Raw genomic sequence first — 16,771 nt, 5'->3', positions numbered from 1 at the left:
GCGTAGTTAGAAAAAGAGCCTCACAACCTCCAGTGAAGCCAGAACACCAGCAGGACAAATGTTAGTGGGGATTCAGGCCCCAGCCTACCTCTTATCCTCGCATCAAAGCCACCCCCTACCCCTGACTCCCCGGAGGCTACAGCCTCCTCGGTTCCTGGGCGGAGCTGGGCCTGCTGCGAGGGCTCTCCACCTTCCCCGAGTTAGGCCTAATGGCGGGGCCTTTTCTTTTCACCGGTTAGGACTGATACGCTCCCCTTTTCCCCCCAACCCAACCCCCCCCCCCCCCCCATCATTAACTGCAAAGAAAAGATCCCCGGCCACTTCCATTTCCTCTGCGGCTCAAGAGCCCTGTTATTTAATCCCGTGGCCACCACGGCAGCATCCTTTGCGCGGTCGCTCCACCCATCCACCTGGCCAATTCCTCGTCGCTCCTGCTTCTCCAGAGGGGAGCTGGGGGTGGGGGGTGGGGGTGGTGGGGGGGAAGGCGCCTACGGCAGCAGAGCCTTGGCCTTCGGTAATCCGAGGCTCTCAGATCCGCATTGCGTGAGGGCTGGGAAACGCACGGGGGTGTACAGGGAGCAGCTAGTCAGCGCAGCCAAAGGAGGACCGACGGACACCGGGGGCGAGGGGAAATGGGTAGCTCTGAGGAGAGAGCCCGGTCTCCTCCGCCCAGTAGCCAGCATCGCCCTTGGGGGGGTACTGGAGCCGGAAGAGGCCTCGGCCCTGTCGCTGTCCACACCCAAGAAATGGGGGAGGGGTGGTCTGCACTCACTCAAGGGAGACTCAGCTCCAGGAAAGGAACGAGATTCATTCATTAATCCCCACCCCACCCCTCTTTGATATGGACGTTTGACGTTTTCTTAATTATTGGAAAAAGCAGCTTCTAGACCCCTCCTCCGACGCCGCTGGTCTAGAGAAAGAGAAGGGCCCCCAGCAGGGGTCTTCCCGTTCCCCGCCCCCACGACTGCCTGGGGCGGGTAGAGATCCCTAAATTTAGGTGTGTCCTCCCCCGCCCAGCTCTCCGCCTAGGATCCAGAGGCCGCCCCCGCCCTCCCCCCCGTCCCCTAACCCCCACCCCCGCCAGCGAAACTGACGGTTCCAGCCCAGGCCCGCAGTGGCGTGAAAGTGGCCTTTACCTCCTCTCGCAGGCTTGGGAGGGGGCACAGCCCGCGCAGCTGAGCCAGCTGCAGCAGTCACCGCCGCCCTCCATTCATTTTTTAAAAAGGCGGGGGGCAACAACAACCTCTACCCGTCTTTGTAAAAGAACGACGGCCCCTAGAGGAGCGAGAGCCAGCCCCAACAATCACGGGTTAAGTTCTTTTCCGGCCCCCCATTCATAAAAAAAAAAAGAAAAGAAAAAAGGAGCTCGGCGCATGCGCGCGCGGGGGTCTCTTGTGCCCACCCATTCATAGAATCGCGAACGGCGCGCGTGCGCACTGGAGCTCCTTTCCCTCCCATTCATAAAAAAGCCATTTTCCCAGGCAGTGGTTGCAACATCGCCGCGGAGGCTGCGAGAGAAGCTGACAGCGCGGAGCTGGCGCTGCCGAGCGCAGGAAGCCGTGCCGGTTCCTTCAGCCGGCGTCTGCGAGGACAGTGGTTTCTGACCCGCTCGGGTTAGGGGATTTGCACAGACGTGAAGCAATGCTTGTGATTCTGCGGCTCCTCAAAGTAAGTCCCTGGCCGGTTTCGGAATCCGAAACTGATCCACTCTGAGCCGCGACGCGACTCCCCTTTGGGCTGGGGCAAATGGTGCGCTATTTCTAGGCGCGCCTCAGTGTTCCTTCCCTCTCCCTGCGCCTCCTTGAGTCGCTGCGGTGCGCCGCAGCTCCCGGACGCCCTGGGCTGGGCCGGCACGGCGCGGAGGGTATTCACAGCCTGGCACCGGCGTTTCCAACCCAGGACCTTACCAAGCCCGGCTTCCCCCTACTCTGACTCGGAAGCCCCGTGCGTGCCCCGGGAGTTTGCCTCTGGCCTGGCCTCTTTCCTCCTGCCACCACCCGCCTCGGGCGCTGGAACGGGAGACTCTGGGCTACGTAAGGAGCCACCTTTTGAGTCCGGCGGGCGCCCTCGCCCTGGGCGGCTCGCCCACCCCGGGCTCGGTGCCCATGGTGCCAGCTCTGCCGTAGATCTCCACAGCCCGCCACAGCGGCCTATGCTCGACGTAGGTTTTTCTTTCCCCTTCGGAGTCGTGACGGACTGGCTTTTCTCCCCTTCTGCCTCTCCCCTCGATGGTCAGCGCTGGGCTGGCCCGGGACTGGGCATTTCTGCTCCCTCTCTTTGGCGAGGCGGTGCCTCGCCGTCTGACCTTTGCTCTGCTGCCGCATTTTATGCTGTGCAACTGCCTTGCAGTTAGTTGCCTGTCCTTTTCCCGGCCTCTGCAGGGCCTGAGGCTCCTCGGCCTCCTCGTGCCTCCCTATCCCCGGGCACCGAACTGTGCCAGGCCCCGGGGCCCCCAGGCCGCTCTGGGGCTGTAGGTGCGTTTACATAACGCCGGGCGTGTGGGAGCTGGAGGAAGAGGTTGCGTGCGTAGGAGAGATAAGGCTCCCGCTTTGCCCCTTCCTTCTTGGTGGTACCAGCTTGACATCACTGAGGAGAGAAGGATAGAGACGGTACGTGCTGAAAAAATCTGAACCGCCAAGGCCACGGGTCAGTGAAGGGGGGCGAGGGCGGATTTGGCCAGCCAGGGCAGCTGGAGGTTGGCTCCATCACTGGGGCCAGGGTTGTGCCCAGTTCCCCCTCTATGCAGACGATCAAAAAGCAGTTAGACAGTAGCTGTTCTTGTGCAAGAAGACGGTTTCTCAATTCTCTTTGATTGGGGGCTGGGGGTTGTGGGTAGAGGAGGCAAGAGAGGCAGAAAATGGTTGCATGGCTTGGAAGTAATGGTTGCAACCAATGGGAGGAGAAGGTAACTGGGCTGGAGGGGCTGGATGGTTGGGGAGAGGGGAGAGCTGAGATGGGCATCCATATTGCCAGGCCTGGGTGAGGGCAGGAGGCAGCCTTATGGCCTATAGAGGCTGTGGGAGCCCCCTCCCACCCCCACTCCAGCATGGTTAGTGCTGAAAGGAAAGGCGTGGGTTCAGTGGAGTGGCCAGACCCAGTAGAGAAACCCCTCTTTCCTGCTTCCAAATCGGTGGCGTTGATTCTCTCCAGTTTGGGGAGGGGCGCGAGCCAGTGCATGTCTGTCTGGCTAGCTGACCAAGGCTCTCCAGTCTTTCTGATGAGCCTCTCGGAATTACAACGCTGGAAGCTGGAGGCCCAGAGCCTGTAGGAAGTATGGGTTTATCAATCTCTTAATAAGCTCGGTCTGGCCTGAGGCCCTACCCAATATTGCACTGGTGATTTCACAATGTTTAGAGTTCTTTGGATCTTCACACGAATGGAGCATAAACATCTGAAATTTTCAGCTTTTTTTCCCCCTTTCGTGTGTGGGTGTGGGGCAGACTAGGAAAGGGAGGGCTGCAGTTGGCCGCCTCTCTCTCTCCTCTCTCTGCAGAACGGTGGGAAAGAAGTTGTAGACATGTCCTGTGTGAAATTGAATTTCCTCTTTCCCAGCCCTTGGGAGGGTCCTCACTTGCCAGCAGGCTCCAGGCGAATCCTAATGTGAGCAGTGCGCCCACTGACCCACGGAGCTGCGTGGCCAGTACTGGGGAGGGGGCTCTTTGGAGGCGGATTTCTGAAATCGTGATGGACACATGTTGGTCAGCTGGGGAGAGGAACACTTTAAAGGTATCTCTTGGTTATCCTCCTTTTTAGATTCTGAACTCAGGAGTCGTCCCCTTTTTGTGGAGTGTAAATGCGCTCCTCATTCCCACGACCTTTTCCACATTAGCCTGTGAAATGGTAAGGTCTCCAAGCTTTGGTTGGGCTTGGGAGGAGGCAGGACACACGGAATGGGATGATTCCTGGCTAAAGTAGGGCAGAGAGTGGGGATGGTGACCATTTGGAGCTCTCATATCATTTTTGTTTTCCATTCTTCCAGAATAGGTACACAGATGAGGCTCTTTGGAATTGCACCCTCTGCCCAGGCCATACTCTTTACTCAACCACCACCAACACATACACACACACACACACACACACACACACACACACACACCCCATTCTGGTAAACCCCACAGTGCAGAGTTTCACTGATTTGAATAACAAATAAAGGCAGCCTTTCAGTGCAAAATTTGGTAGTCAGTGACTTAAAAATTAAGGGCAGAAAAAAACCCCATTAGCACCCCCCCCCCCCCGGAAGTGGCCCTTGAGGGGTGCTACTCTAAGGCTTAATACTTGGGCATCTTATATGGGGATTTCTCTTCCAGTTCCTGACGCTGAAAGTCCTTTGGTGTGACATCTTCCAGCCCCCAGTTCTGGGCCCCCACAAACCATCCATTTGTGTAGGTCCTGGGTGTTGGTACCAAGGAGGCTTAGAAAGGAGCCCCCTCCCTCTCTTCAGAGAAGAAACTCCACGTTCTCAGACGGTTAGGGCACTCACGGCGTTCAGTTGGTTCTGAATCCACAGTGCCGGCCATGGGTCCCTACTGACGTGGAAGTTCCCTTGTGAGGAAAACTTGGGGGAAGGATTCTTGCACAAACCTGGATCTAGCTGAAAATTTGTATCTAGGATATAGATAAAGGAAGGAGAATGGCTGGAGTGGAGAAGGCTCCATCCCTTGGCCAACCCGGATCTCCTTGACAGAAGGGAAAGCAATGACTCATTGGGACAGATTTTTGCTTTTTCAAAAGAGCCAGAGAAAGAAGGTGATAGAGCAACATACTGAAAACTGTTTTTACTCCTTCCAGACCAAGCTGGGGGCTGGGTCAGAGCAGATGGTGGCCAGGAAAGCTGCTTAGCTTGCGCCTTAGTCTCCCATCTGCAGAATGGGGAGGAAGAACTCCTCCCGCGGGGCCAGGGGCAGCCGCCGAGCAGCCAGCAAGTGTGCAGGGCCGGGACTGTGCTATTTGTTCCTACTGGGCCCCTAGTGGAAGGGGCCCCTTCCTACACAGGAGGTGTGGGGTGTCGCATGATGTAAGAGGCGGCATATTCTTGGCGCTCTGGTCTGGGGCCACCCTGCAGATCCGGACAGCTGACAAGGCTGTGGATGTATCCGGGACATGTGGCTGGGCTTAAGAAGCTCCACTGTTCAGCTGTGATCACGATTGTTCTTTCCAAGGACAGTCGTGGAGGAAGCAAGGGCACTGGGGAGGGAGCACAGATGTGCTGGATCTGGTGGAGGCGGGAAGAGGCCCTTCAGGGGCAGGTGGCCATTTGCAGAAGAGTGGTTTCCCTTGTCAGGTAGTCTTTTTCTGGCTGGGTCATTTCCTGCCCCATCCCAGGAGTAAGCTAAAGTCAATTATGATAAGTTCATCTGTTCCTGGAGGAGGTAAGATAAAATGATCTTGGTGTCAGCGAGAGGGGGGCCCTCCTCTGGGGGTCTAGGTTTCTGCACCCCTCCCCCACCCCCACCACACACACACTTTGATGTGGGCCAATTGTTCCAGTGTTAACAGACTTCTTCTAGCCCCGTTCTTCTCTGACTCTTGACTTCTAATCCCTCTTTAAGGGGATCTGAGCAGACAACAATTATGGGGGTAATAGATTGAAGCTGAAATTTGAGGCCAACGAGAATAGCCCAGAGCCAATGTACAAGACCTCTCTCCCCCACTCCTCCTGGCGCAGGGCCTTCACAGCTCAGCTGATGGGTTGTGGAAGAGGAAGAGAAGAGGGTTGGGAACTGATAACTGGTGATGGGACAGAGTGATGAAAAGCAGCTGTTTTCTTTTGTGATCTCTAACAGGCTGTGGCCAGAGGTGAGCTCCCTCGTGCTGGCGCTGGAGTGGGAGGTAGGGCGGAGAGCAAGGGTTCTCAGACAGAGCCAGCTGCCTATAATGCTTTTTTTCTCTCAACCGGGCCATTCTCAACAAAGCTGCAGAGATTGTCTTCCTCAGTAGGGCATAGGGCAGCCAAGTCCCTGGGTTTCCTCCCCCTCCTCTTTAAAGTCTTTCTGAAGCAATAAGTCATTATTTGGTTGGAACTTAATTAACTAAACTGGGATGTGGTCACAAAGAACCCAGCGATAGTGGTGGGCGGGCTCTCTGGCAGACTAAGAGACCCTTTTTCCTGAGCTGTGAAAGGGTTAAACAACCTTCGCTGAAAGAGCCTGCTGAGACTGCCCATTCATTCAGAGCCTCTTCCAGTTTGTCTCTAAGTGACCTGTAGTTTTCAAAGCCTTTTCCTAATATTTCCCAACTCCTCTCTCCCCAGGATAAGTCAAGGGGAAGGGGTGGGTGGGTAGTGCCAGCATGACGTTTAACATGCTCTGCCCCTCCCCACAGGTACAAGCGCAGCGTCAGGCTCACAGACTGGCCAAGCTGCAAGTACAGGGCTGTGTGCTCTGGGCTCTCCAGTCTCCTGCCGGTTCAGTCTGCTAGGACTCTGTTTTTCTGGCTTCCTCTCACCCTGGCTGCTCCTTCCCTTCTCCACAGCCTTGGGCCAGGATGCACCCTCCATGAACAAACCCTAGGGGCCCTTTAAGTTCAGCTTTACAGGTAGGAGGAGAGGGGATTCCCTCCCATTCCTGGGTTTCCTCTTAGGGACTCCTTGGTGGTTGAGGGTCCTACAAGTGAGACCATTCAACTTTTTAAGAAAACTAAAAATAAAAGCACTTAGTAAACAGGGGGGAGAGACAGTGAGTGAGGTGACAGAAGAGACAGCAAAGAAAACAGAATTGGAAGTGAAGGTAATCATTGAGCCTTCTTTTAATGGCAGATTTCAAACCCCCAGCCTCCACTTGCCACACTGAAAATTCCCCCCTCTACCTGGGGGCCAGTGTCATGTCAGCCCTGCACTGGCTTCATTTCCCTGCTGGTTTGGTTAAAAGCCCGCTGATGGCCTGATGTCATTCCCCGAGGGCTGGTGGCACCCTGGGGAGACTGGTCTAGTTCATGGCTGTGAAAATGACTGGCACTTTCATGCTTTTCCATGAATAACCAGAAGTTACTGTAAGTCAGGGCTGAGGTTGCAATGTCTGGAGCTTCTGCTCTTGGGGGTTGAGCCCTTCCCTGATCACTTGCCAGCTCTGTGACCCTTTTTTCTTCTACTTCTTCCTCAGCAAAATGGGAGTTATCCTCCAAGGTGATGGTGAGGATTAAGTGGGAAAATCATCGAGGGCTTAACACAGAGCCTAACACCAAGAAATGTTTCATAAATATTAGCTGCTTCCTTAATTATTATTATTATGAGAAGGTTGGAGTGGAGTGAAAGTTTTCTTTCCTCGTGCTAATCCGTAAGCCCACCACCTAAAACTCGATAGGGGTGCTTCTCGGTCTAAGTGGAGTGCTGGCTTTGTTTCTCCGTCCACAGTCTTCCAAATTGGCCATCAGACTTCCCAACAGCCTAAATGAGGCAAAGCCTCCTCTCCTATTTATATTATAAATCTCTTCCTTCCTTGCAGGGGAAGCAGAGTACATATTAAACTGCACTTAAGTTCATCAGCATCAGCCTTGCTTAGACTCTGGAGGGTGGGTGTGTCCTGGGAGTAGAGATTGATCTTCTAAACCAATTGATGATTGGTTTGGTTTGTGTGTGTGTGTGTGTGTGTGTGTGTGTGTGTGTGTTGTTGTTGTTGTTGTTTTTGAGACTTCATTTAGCTGTGCTGAGGGGTTTATCAAACTGGCAGTTCCGGAAGTTGTTTTTCTTTGTCAGCCAAATGAATGCAGCCCCCCTGTGGAGGGTCCCTGCTAATGGGGAGGTGAGGCTATGAAGCCTGAGAAGGTTTGAGCCCCAGCTTCTTAGCCAGCAGCTAGTTTTGGCTGAGCTAGCTAGTGGCCAGAAGGAATCTATATCTGGGTTATGATAGGAAAGTTGCGTTTTATTTTTTTAGTTAGAAAAAATACTTTGTTTTTAAAAATTTTGTTTGATTTTTCAATTACAGTTAGTTTCAGGTGTACAACATAGTGATTAAACATTTGTGTACCTTACAAAGTGATCACCCTGGTAAGTCTGGTAATATATAGTCATTACAATATTATTGACTATCTTCCCTATGCCGTACTTCACATTCCTGGGACTGTTTTTATAACTGACAGTTTATACTTTTAAATCTCTTTCACTTTTTTCAGACAACCTCCCTCCCATCTGGCAACTGTCAATTTGTTCTCTGAATACTGAGTTTGTTTTGCTTTTTTCATTTATTTTGGGTTTTTTTTTTTTAGATTCCACATGTAAATGAAACCATATGGTATCTGTTTTAGTCTGACTTATTTCACTTATACCTTCTAGGTCCATCCATGTTGTCACAAATGTAAGATTTCATTCTTTTTTATGGCTGAGTAATATTCCACTGTACACACGTACCATATCTTTATCCATTTGTCTGTCAATGAACACTGCGGTTGCTTCCATATCTTGGCTATTGTAAATAATGCTGCAATGACTATAGGGGTGCATATGTCTTTTTGAACTAGTGTTTTGGATTTCAGGGAAGATGCATTTTAGAATATGCCTGCTGGAGCCATCTTGCATGCAGCCTGTCCCAAGAGAGCTGAGTCATTGTGGACCAAGCTCCACCCCCATGTCTGGCCCTAAATGCAGGCCCAGATGCTGACAGCTGCCTCTGGAAGGTGATGGGAGCCTTCTAAATGCCAATATCCCCATTCCCTGCAGGCCCTGCTCCCATCCTGGCTTCCTGGTGGGACTTTTCCATGGGACTTTTTCAGTAAATCTGTCTTCTGATTGCAGACAGAGCCTGTTAAAATCTCTGAGCATTGCTCGTGCCTTTTGCTTCATCCACAGAAAATGTTTTTTTTTGTGTGTTTTTTTAAATATATATTTTTATTGATTTCAGAGAGGAAGGGAGAGAGAGAGAGAAACATCAATGATGAGAGAGAATTATTGATTGGCTGCCTCCTGCATGGGATCGAGCCCGCAACCTGGGCACGTGCCCTTGACCGGAATCGAACCCGGGACCCTCAGTCCGCAGGCCAATGCTCTATCCACTAAGCCAAACCAGCTAGGGCAGGAAATGGTTGTTTTTAAAGAACCCCAGGACTAGAATTGGGGAAAGGAGGGTGGATTATCTGCTTGGGGGAGGACGTACCCCTCCTTCCCACAGCATGGCAAGTCCCAATCCGGTCCTAAGAGACAAAAGCCCAACGACATGGGGCAATACAGCCTTCAAGCCACCACTGACAGTTTGTTGGCAGGACCCTGAGTATTCATGACCTGAGCTTCTGGAATAAGGGAATCGAGTTGTCTTTGTGTCCGGAGTGGGGGTTCTAGCTGAGGCACCTCTTGGCTGGCTCCAGAGAGTCTTATCCTGTGCCCCTGTCAGCATTTTCCATTCTTACACCTCATCACCTTTTCCTCCAAGCAAAGGACGTGGGGCTCCTAACCCTCTTCTGTTGATCCCAAACCCATTTGTTCTAGATGCAAGGCTTTGGGACCCCTGCAAAGGGTACGTGGGCTGAGGTAGAATTCCCTGAAGTTCCTCCCCCACGGCCAACCTGATCCTTGGAAAACTCTCCATAGATGCTTATTTGCCATCCCCCACATCCAGCCCTGACCACAGGAGGCCGCCTTGGCAAATGACTAGTTGGTGGCAGACCTGCCAGACACTTAGGGCTAACTGCCATGAGGAAGTCTTCCGTTTGAAGATGATGCTCTCTTTCACCTGGAGAGAACAGGAAGGCAGGAGGCAGACTTTCCAAGATGGGAGAAATCATGCACAGAAATACCAGCATCTTTTACGTAGGTAGACAGTGGGAGCTAAGCCAATAGTTCATGCCCCTTGCGAATGGGAAAGATCAGTTGAGCACTGAACCTTGTAGAAAAGGCTTTTTCCCCCTTGCATTTGGCAGTATAGATGATGTACAGATGAGAAGCCTGTGGGTCAGCTCCCTTTCATCCCATCCCCTTCGTGAACTTTGCATGTGGAGCTAGCTCTTTATTTCAGACGGGCTGGAAAGCATCTAAGGAAGCCCTTCCCCAACCATTTAACCATTGCTGATCAAACCATTGTTTCCAAGAAGGGGAAATACAATGCTGAGTTGCCCTGAATGCCTTTCTTATTTCCTCTTCATTCCTTACTATAGACATTGAGAAGTATGGATGAGTCATCCGGGCAAGGTGTCATTCTCCTGTAATTGGAATATTGCGATGGACCGACTGTGTCCCAAGTCTGGAGCCGTATTCACCCACATCCCCTCTTAGGCATCACCTCTGAGAGAAGATGAACCTAACAGCTGAGGCGCAGGATCTGCTCTCCTAATTAGAACATCATTAGCATCATGAAAAAGCATTTCCCGAAACCCCACCCGGAACACATTACTCCAGTGCCGCCCCCCGCTTTTTTAAAGATGATTATATCTCCCTTCTATCTGCATACCCTGTTTTTGTCTCCCACCCCCAATGGAATCTTCCCAGAGTCTAATCTTTTCTCTTGGATTCCAAATCATGTCCCCTTGGGCAGAGGTCTTGGCCTTCTGCTGCTATTTCTTTAAATTGATCTCCAGCCGAATTCCGAATGTAAAGGTCAGCAGGCGAGGAAATGGCACTTCTAATAGAAAACAATGTGCACTTTCTAAATTTGAACCAAGCCGTTTCCGCTCTTTGATTTAAGTGACTTCCTGGGGTTCTGTGTCAGGCACTGCAGTTGAATCTCTGGCAGGATTCCAACTTAAAATTGCACTCTCTCGGTGAAATTAGAAACTGATCCAGGGTTGGCTTAGCTGTTCTAGTAAATAGCATTTAGGCTGAATGTTCAGCTCAGCACTTGGAAATGGGCGATGTGAGTGCCCCTGGAGAGGATTTCCCATCCAAGTTGTCAGAAGCTCACCTACCCCTGGGTTATTAGCCACTGGAGGTTGCTGCTCTTAGAAGTGCTGGTAATAAGTTAATATCCTGGACGTGCAGGCATCAGATACAGCCCTTCCTTCTCTTGTGACTCTGAAAGAAAGGCTTATGTTTATCCAGCTGATAAACTTGATGGGAGCACACGGGGGCTGTCTCGCGGTCACCACATCCTCAGCACAATGCTTGGCTCGTTGTGTGTATTTAGTGCTCAGGAAATCCACACTGTTGCTCTCTGGGATGGTGATAAGTTACGGAGCACTTGCTGTGTATGCCAGGCAAGATGTTAGGTACTGGATATCCATTTTCTCCTCACGGGAACCCATTTTACAGTTGGCAAAACTGAGGCATAGAGGTCCAAGAACCTCATTCATGGCAACACTGTTAGGCACAGAAGGGAGGATTCGAACTGGGATCTGATTCCATAGCCTGTGTTTATCACCATCGAGCGATCTGTCTCAAATGAGGAGCATGGTTCGCAGGGACTGCAGGAATGAACTCAGGTTTTGAGTCCTGGTTCTGCTACTGATCCCTTTGTGTGACTTAAGGACCAATTAGTGTGAACACTAGTGTCCTGTGACTAGAAAAGGGATAATAGTCAGTGACTTGATATTTACGGTACGTGTTAAGAGCTAAACAAGTGTAATTCCTACCACTTAACCATTATTGTTGTTGTCATTATTAATCATCCAAGCCTTAATTCTGGAGATCCCACCAAAAGGAAACCAGTTGCCATTTCATTTCGGCTCCCAAGTACCTGATGGGGATGAGGGTATTAACAGGCCAAACACTGACGCCTGGAATTCATTCTCTCTTCCTCCCCCACCCCCAGGGCCCCTAGAAGCCTGTTTCTCAGTGCTGCCCAGGACCTCCAGCCCCATGGAGCCCCCGATCCCACAGACCGCCCCCTTGACTCCCAGCTCAGTCATGGTCCAGCCCCTTCTCGACAGCCGCATGCCCCACAGCCGGCTCCAGCACCCACTCACCATCCTCCCCATCGACCAGATGAAGACCAGCCACGTGGAGAACGACTACATAGACAACCCTGGCCTGGCGCCCCCCACCGGCCCCAAGCGGACCCGGGGCGGGGCCCCGGAGCTGGCCTCCACGCCTGCCCGCTGTGACCAGGACGTCACCCACCACTGGATCTCCTTCAGTGGCCGCCCCAGCTCCGTGAGCAGCAGCAGCAGCACGTCCTCCGACCAGCGGCTCTTGGACCACATGGCGCCACCCCCCGTGGCTGACCAGGCCTCCCCGAGGGCTGTGCGCATCCAGCCCAAGGCGATCCACTGCAAGCCGCTGGACCTCAAGGGCCCGGCCGCGCCTCCCGAGCTGGACAAGCACTTCCTGCTGTGCGAGGCCTGCGGGAAGTGCAAGTGCAAGGAGTGCGCGGCACCCCGGACGTTGCCCTCGTGCTGGGTCTGCAACCAGGAGTGCCTGTGCTCCGCCCAGACCCTGGTCAACTACGGCACCTGCATGTGCCTGGTGCAGGGCGTCTTCTACCACTGCACCAACGAGGACGATGAGGGCTCCTGCGCCGACCACCCCTGCTCCTGCTCCCGCTCAAACTGCTGCGCCCGCTGGTCCTTCATGGGCGCCCTCTCCCTGGTGCTGCCCTGCCTGCTCTGCTACCTGCCAGCCACCGGCTGCGTGAAGCTGGCCCAGCGCGGCTACGACCGCCTGCGCCGCCCCGGCTGCCGCTGCAAGCACACGAACAGCGTCATCTGCAAGGCGGCCGCTGGCGACGCCCAGGCCAGCAGACCCGACAAGCCTTTCTGACGTCTGGGTCGAAGCCCCCTGCGCTCCCCTGGGAACTTGGTTCCCTCCTGACACCTGAGAAGACTGCAGCGAGGCCAGAGGCTCTGGCATCAGAGGTGACCTTGCCAGGCGGCCACCCCAGCTTCGGAAGAAACAGAGACCCCTCCCCCCCACCACCACCCCCTGGCTTCCCCAAGAGGAAGAAGCGGCACTTTGGGTGTTTTTGCGGGTCCTGGAACTGTGTGTGAAACAGACAGTGGCAGGGGCATGGTGTGCTTTGGGGTGGGGTGGGGAGGGAGGATTTTCCTTTTCCAGAAGACAGATGTGGCCACATATCCGGAAGTTGCAGCTGCTTGACTGCCTTCCCAGTTCTCCCTCCTCCCCTTCCTCCCTCCCCGCTCTTTCCCATTCTTTTTAGCTGCCTGGGAGGAACCGGTAACAGTGGCCAGGGGACCTTTGAAGACAACCATGGAGTCTTGATGGCTGTATCTTTTCTCCTTCCCGACCCCACGGCTTGCCTGACATCCTGGGGAAGGTGTAGACCCTGGCTGGCAGTCCCCGTTGTATATACTTGGGAGCCCTCGAGAAGAGAGGACGGCCAGCGGGTCCAGGCCTCGCTCCTCTGTCTCCGGAGCCACGGATGGATTCAGGAGCCACTACACAGAGCACCTCTCCCTTCCAGCTCCATCACTCGTGGGGTTGTTGCGCTCTCAACACCGTCCTCCGGTTCTTACCGAGTCACAGACTCGCCCGCCTGCTTCTGGGTCCCGAGTTCTCTCCACCCAGACCCTTCCCAGAAACTTGATGGGTCGAGAAGCCCAGGGCGGCAAATGCAAGACCAAATATCATTTTGCCAATGAGTCTGAGGCTGTGGTCTCTGGACCCAGTCCTGGTGTTTTTATAGAATAATTAAACCAGATGCTAACGGTGTTTTAGGAAATAATAAACACTTGCTTCCTTTTGGGCCACCCCCAGGAAGGGCTGATTTCAAAATCTGGGGGGGCGAGCCACCTTAAGGAACACAACCCCCCGCCCCACCAAGAAGAGGATTTTCACAGCAAAGAAGAGGAGGCAGCACCTCGCGTGGGCAGAGGGACAGTGGAGCCGAGATGGGTGCCGGTTTCTTCTCTTCTGATTCTGCTGCTTGCTGTCATAGCCTTTTGTGTACAGTGATGTGTCGGTATCTTCAGTGTAAATAGACAGATGATGGGGAAAAAAGAGTCTATTTTAGTGTTAGGAAGCCCTGGTGGGGGAGTCCGAAGAATGCAGGTGGGGGAAAGTTTCTCCAGGGGCTTCTTGGGGTTGAGCCCTGCTTCTGTGCATGGCCACGCCACCCCCTCCCGGCAGCCCCCAAAGACGTAGCAACTCTTTCTCTCAAGGTGCTAAAGAACTCGGAGAGTGCAGCACGTCCAGTGGGTAGGTACTTGTTGCATGCAGACGCTGTCGTGTCTGGTCCTTCTCCCTAGTGTTGTGCAGGGTTCTTGCTTCATGTGGTATTTTGTGTGTCCCCCCCCCTCCCCCATAAGAGGAAGTGGCCTGGGTCAGAAAAGCCACCCCAGGGGAACCTGGACGTGCAGTAGGTGTAGAGCACTTGCAGCATTTCCAGTTTGTCCTGGAGGAGCACATCCTGCCTCCAGGAAGGATGCGAGGAGGCAGGTAGCTGTGATTGGGTGCGCCCAGCGCTTCTCAAGAACTCCCCCCACCCCCCCGCCCTTGAAGACTAGTAGTAACATCTTATGATTTAGAATAAGTTAATTGTAACCATAGGTATTTATTGATGGGAGGAAAGGAGGGGAGGGTCTTATTATTTTTAAAAGGCTTTATTTATATAATATTTGCTAGCTTGTAAAAGGCAAATAGGAAAAACTGCATCTGAGTTTTCTATGGCTGATTCACGTAGCTACACTTGCCACAGTCGTGATGGATGTATGGATGTTCTTGCACAATGTATGGAGGGAATGGTAGGAAGAAACACATTCAGCCAACCACTTACGCGAATTGAATGTATCAGACGTGTACTGAAGGGACTGGAGATGTTTCCCTCAGAATAGGTTACCCCTAAAATGAGAGGGCGCACCTCCACTCTTGGGGAGGCCTCGGAACTTTCCCAGAGCCCTTCCCTCAGAAGTCTCCATGGGAAACTTGACCCGGTGGCAAGTTGCACTTTGGTGATGGTGTTCTACACACCCATTCTGTGGAGAATTGATCTATATAAGCTGTGTATACACACACACACACCTACCCCACCCACCCTCTGTCTACATAGACCCTGTTTCTGGCAAACGGCCTCCTGAACCCTGACTTTTTGTGTACATAGTTGTAAACACGGATTTTTCTGGATTTTGGTTTTCTTTTTCCTTTTCTCCCCCCCGTTTTGGCTTGTTCTTTTTAGTTTGCATTGAACCTGCTAGGTGGATGTCTGCAGCGCTCTCGGTGTCCTGTGTGCTCGCAGGTGGAGGGAAGGAGTGGACAGCCCGGTCCCCCTCCCCGCTCTGTTGCACTGCAGTCCCTCAGCATGTTTTTTCTCGGCTTCTTGGAAAAACAAACACACACAAGAAAACAGGCTTGCTGTGGACCAGTCCGGGGCCACCAAGGACCCAGCTCTCAGTAACAGGACACATTTCTGGGGCCGCTCTGGCTGGTCGTGTTTCCTGTCACCAATGGCTTGCTTGGCTGGATTAGTCCTCGTCTTGACCCTCTTTGAGAAATGCCAGCTGATTTCCACGTCTCTTCAACCTGGAGTGGGTGGTGGTTCTGCCTGGAGTGGGGGGGGGCACAAGCCTGGGTCCAGGACACTTGTCCTAGGGGGCCTTGGTGCTCCCCCCACCCCAAGGGCGGTTTGTGGAAGCCCAACGCTCCAGCAAGCGCCCTGGGAACGGTCTGGGACAGCAAAGCCCTCTCGGGTCCATGACTGCACAGCCAAGGCTTGGACAGCTGGGAGGAGGCGGAGACCAGTTCCTCTTGACAGAGATGACCACGTGGCTCACCTGGTCCTTTCAGCGTTCTGCAGTCTGCATGGGCCCCCACTGTGCATCGAGTGAGACCTAGACAGACAATGGCTTGTCCAAGGTTGCACAGCATGGAAAGTGTTGGTTGGGACCAGCACGCAGAATCTTGTCACCTTGAAGCTTCATGTTCTCCCATGCTGCCCCAGGAGACACCCAGTGGGGTGTGGGCAGCACCCCTTCTCACTGTACAATTCAGTTCCCTAGGGCATCCTGCCCGCGTCCCCAGCCTTCCAGTTCATGCCTTCGGTAAGCATTTTCATGCCCTGCTTACTGTGACAGTTGATGACAATTCCTGCGCTGCCATTCTTGCTGTGGGTAACTCCGTGTGGTGTCTGATCTCGCTTTCGCTTCTCACTGCCGCAGTTTGGTTTCCTGTTACAAACAGGAAAGCTGTCCGAGGTTCCCATCCCACCGCACTTCTGACTTATCCCCCCCCCCCTCACTGTAGCCCCTTCTCACCCCACGACAAAGTTACCACAGAAGGTTCCCTTTGTATAGAATATTTATTTTGAAGCTCTATTTTAATAGTATTTATTTTAGAAAGTCTACTATTGTAAGAGTTCTTCTGTTTGTGAAGAAAAAACAAGTTAAAACTGAATGTACTGATTTAGAAAATATATATAAATATATATTGTTAAATATACACAGGACTGTTGTTTCTCGTGTGTTTGAATGTTCATACCCCTGCATCTCACCCAGCAAGCGCCCCCCCCCCCCCCCGTGTTTGTCAAAGAGCACTCACCAAATGGGACTGTCCCCCCAAGCTCTGGCAGAGTAAAGGGGTCCTGGCTGGGGCAATCCCTCACACCCCTGGTGGAAACTTCTTTTGCTGAGGAAGCTGAACCCTGCCAGGTGCTGCTAATTCCTCCTCTGGGGAGCCCTCCCCCACGGGCGAGTATTTGTAACAGATGGACAGCAAAATTCAAAGTAGGAAGTGGTGGAGGTGGGGAAGGATGGCCTGCCCTGCCCAGTTTACAAAAAATTCTGCGGCTTGTATGCCCTGGTGCCCCCCAAATAGATTTTCATGCACACACATGCTTTAAGAAGACAAACAGAAAAGCCCTTGGCAGTTTTCTTGATATTGTACAAAACAAGTCACTTTGACCTCTGACTCCATCTTGCCTTTGCGCCCTCCTAATGCACCCTCCATCAGCTTCCCCAATACCCTCCA

At 52.9% G+C, this 16,771-nt stretch overlaps 1 protein-coding gene across 3 annotated transcripts; it reads left to right on the top strand.

The window, feature by feature from the left end:
• The first annotated feature begins 1,489 nt into the window (after positions 1-1,489).
• On the top strand, positions 1,490-16,239 carry SPRY4 (sprouty RTK signaling antagonist 4). Of its 3 annotated transcripts, none has more exons than XM_079770179.1 (2): positions 1,490-1,668; positions 11,667-16,239. In XM_079770179.1, exon 2 carries the CDS (start codon positions 11,714-11,716, stop codon positions 12,611-12,613), a length of 900 nt encoding a protein of 299 aa, XP_079626305.1. In that variant the 5' UTR covers positions 1,490-1,668; positions 11,667-11,713; the 3' UTR covers positions 12,614-16,239. The 3 variants fall into 3 exon arrangements, with proteins under 3 accessions (XP_079626305.1, XP_079626303.1, XP_079626304.1); XM_079770177.1 differs by having other exon boundaries at positions 10,078-16,239; XM_079770178.1 differs by lacking the exon at positions 1,490-1,668 and adding an exon at positions 2,524-2,609 and having other exon boundaries at positions 10,078-16,239.
• Positions 16,240-16,771: the final 532 nt, after the last annotated feature.

This window comes from Cnephaeus nilssonii, assembly GCF_951640355.1.
Source record: "Cnephaeus nilssonii genome assembly, chromosome: 5".
In the NCBI taxonomy this organism is placed as follows: domain Eukaryota; kingdom Metazoa; phylum Chordata; class Mammalia; order Chiroptera; family Vespertilionidae; genus Cnephaeus; species Cnephaeus nilssonii.
The sequence above is the reverse complement of the archived record's forward strand: the minus strand, read 5'-3'. Positions and strand labels throughout refer to the sequence as shown.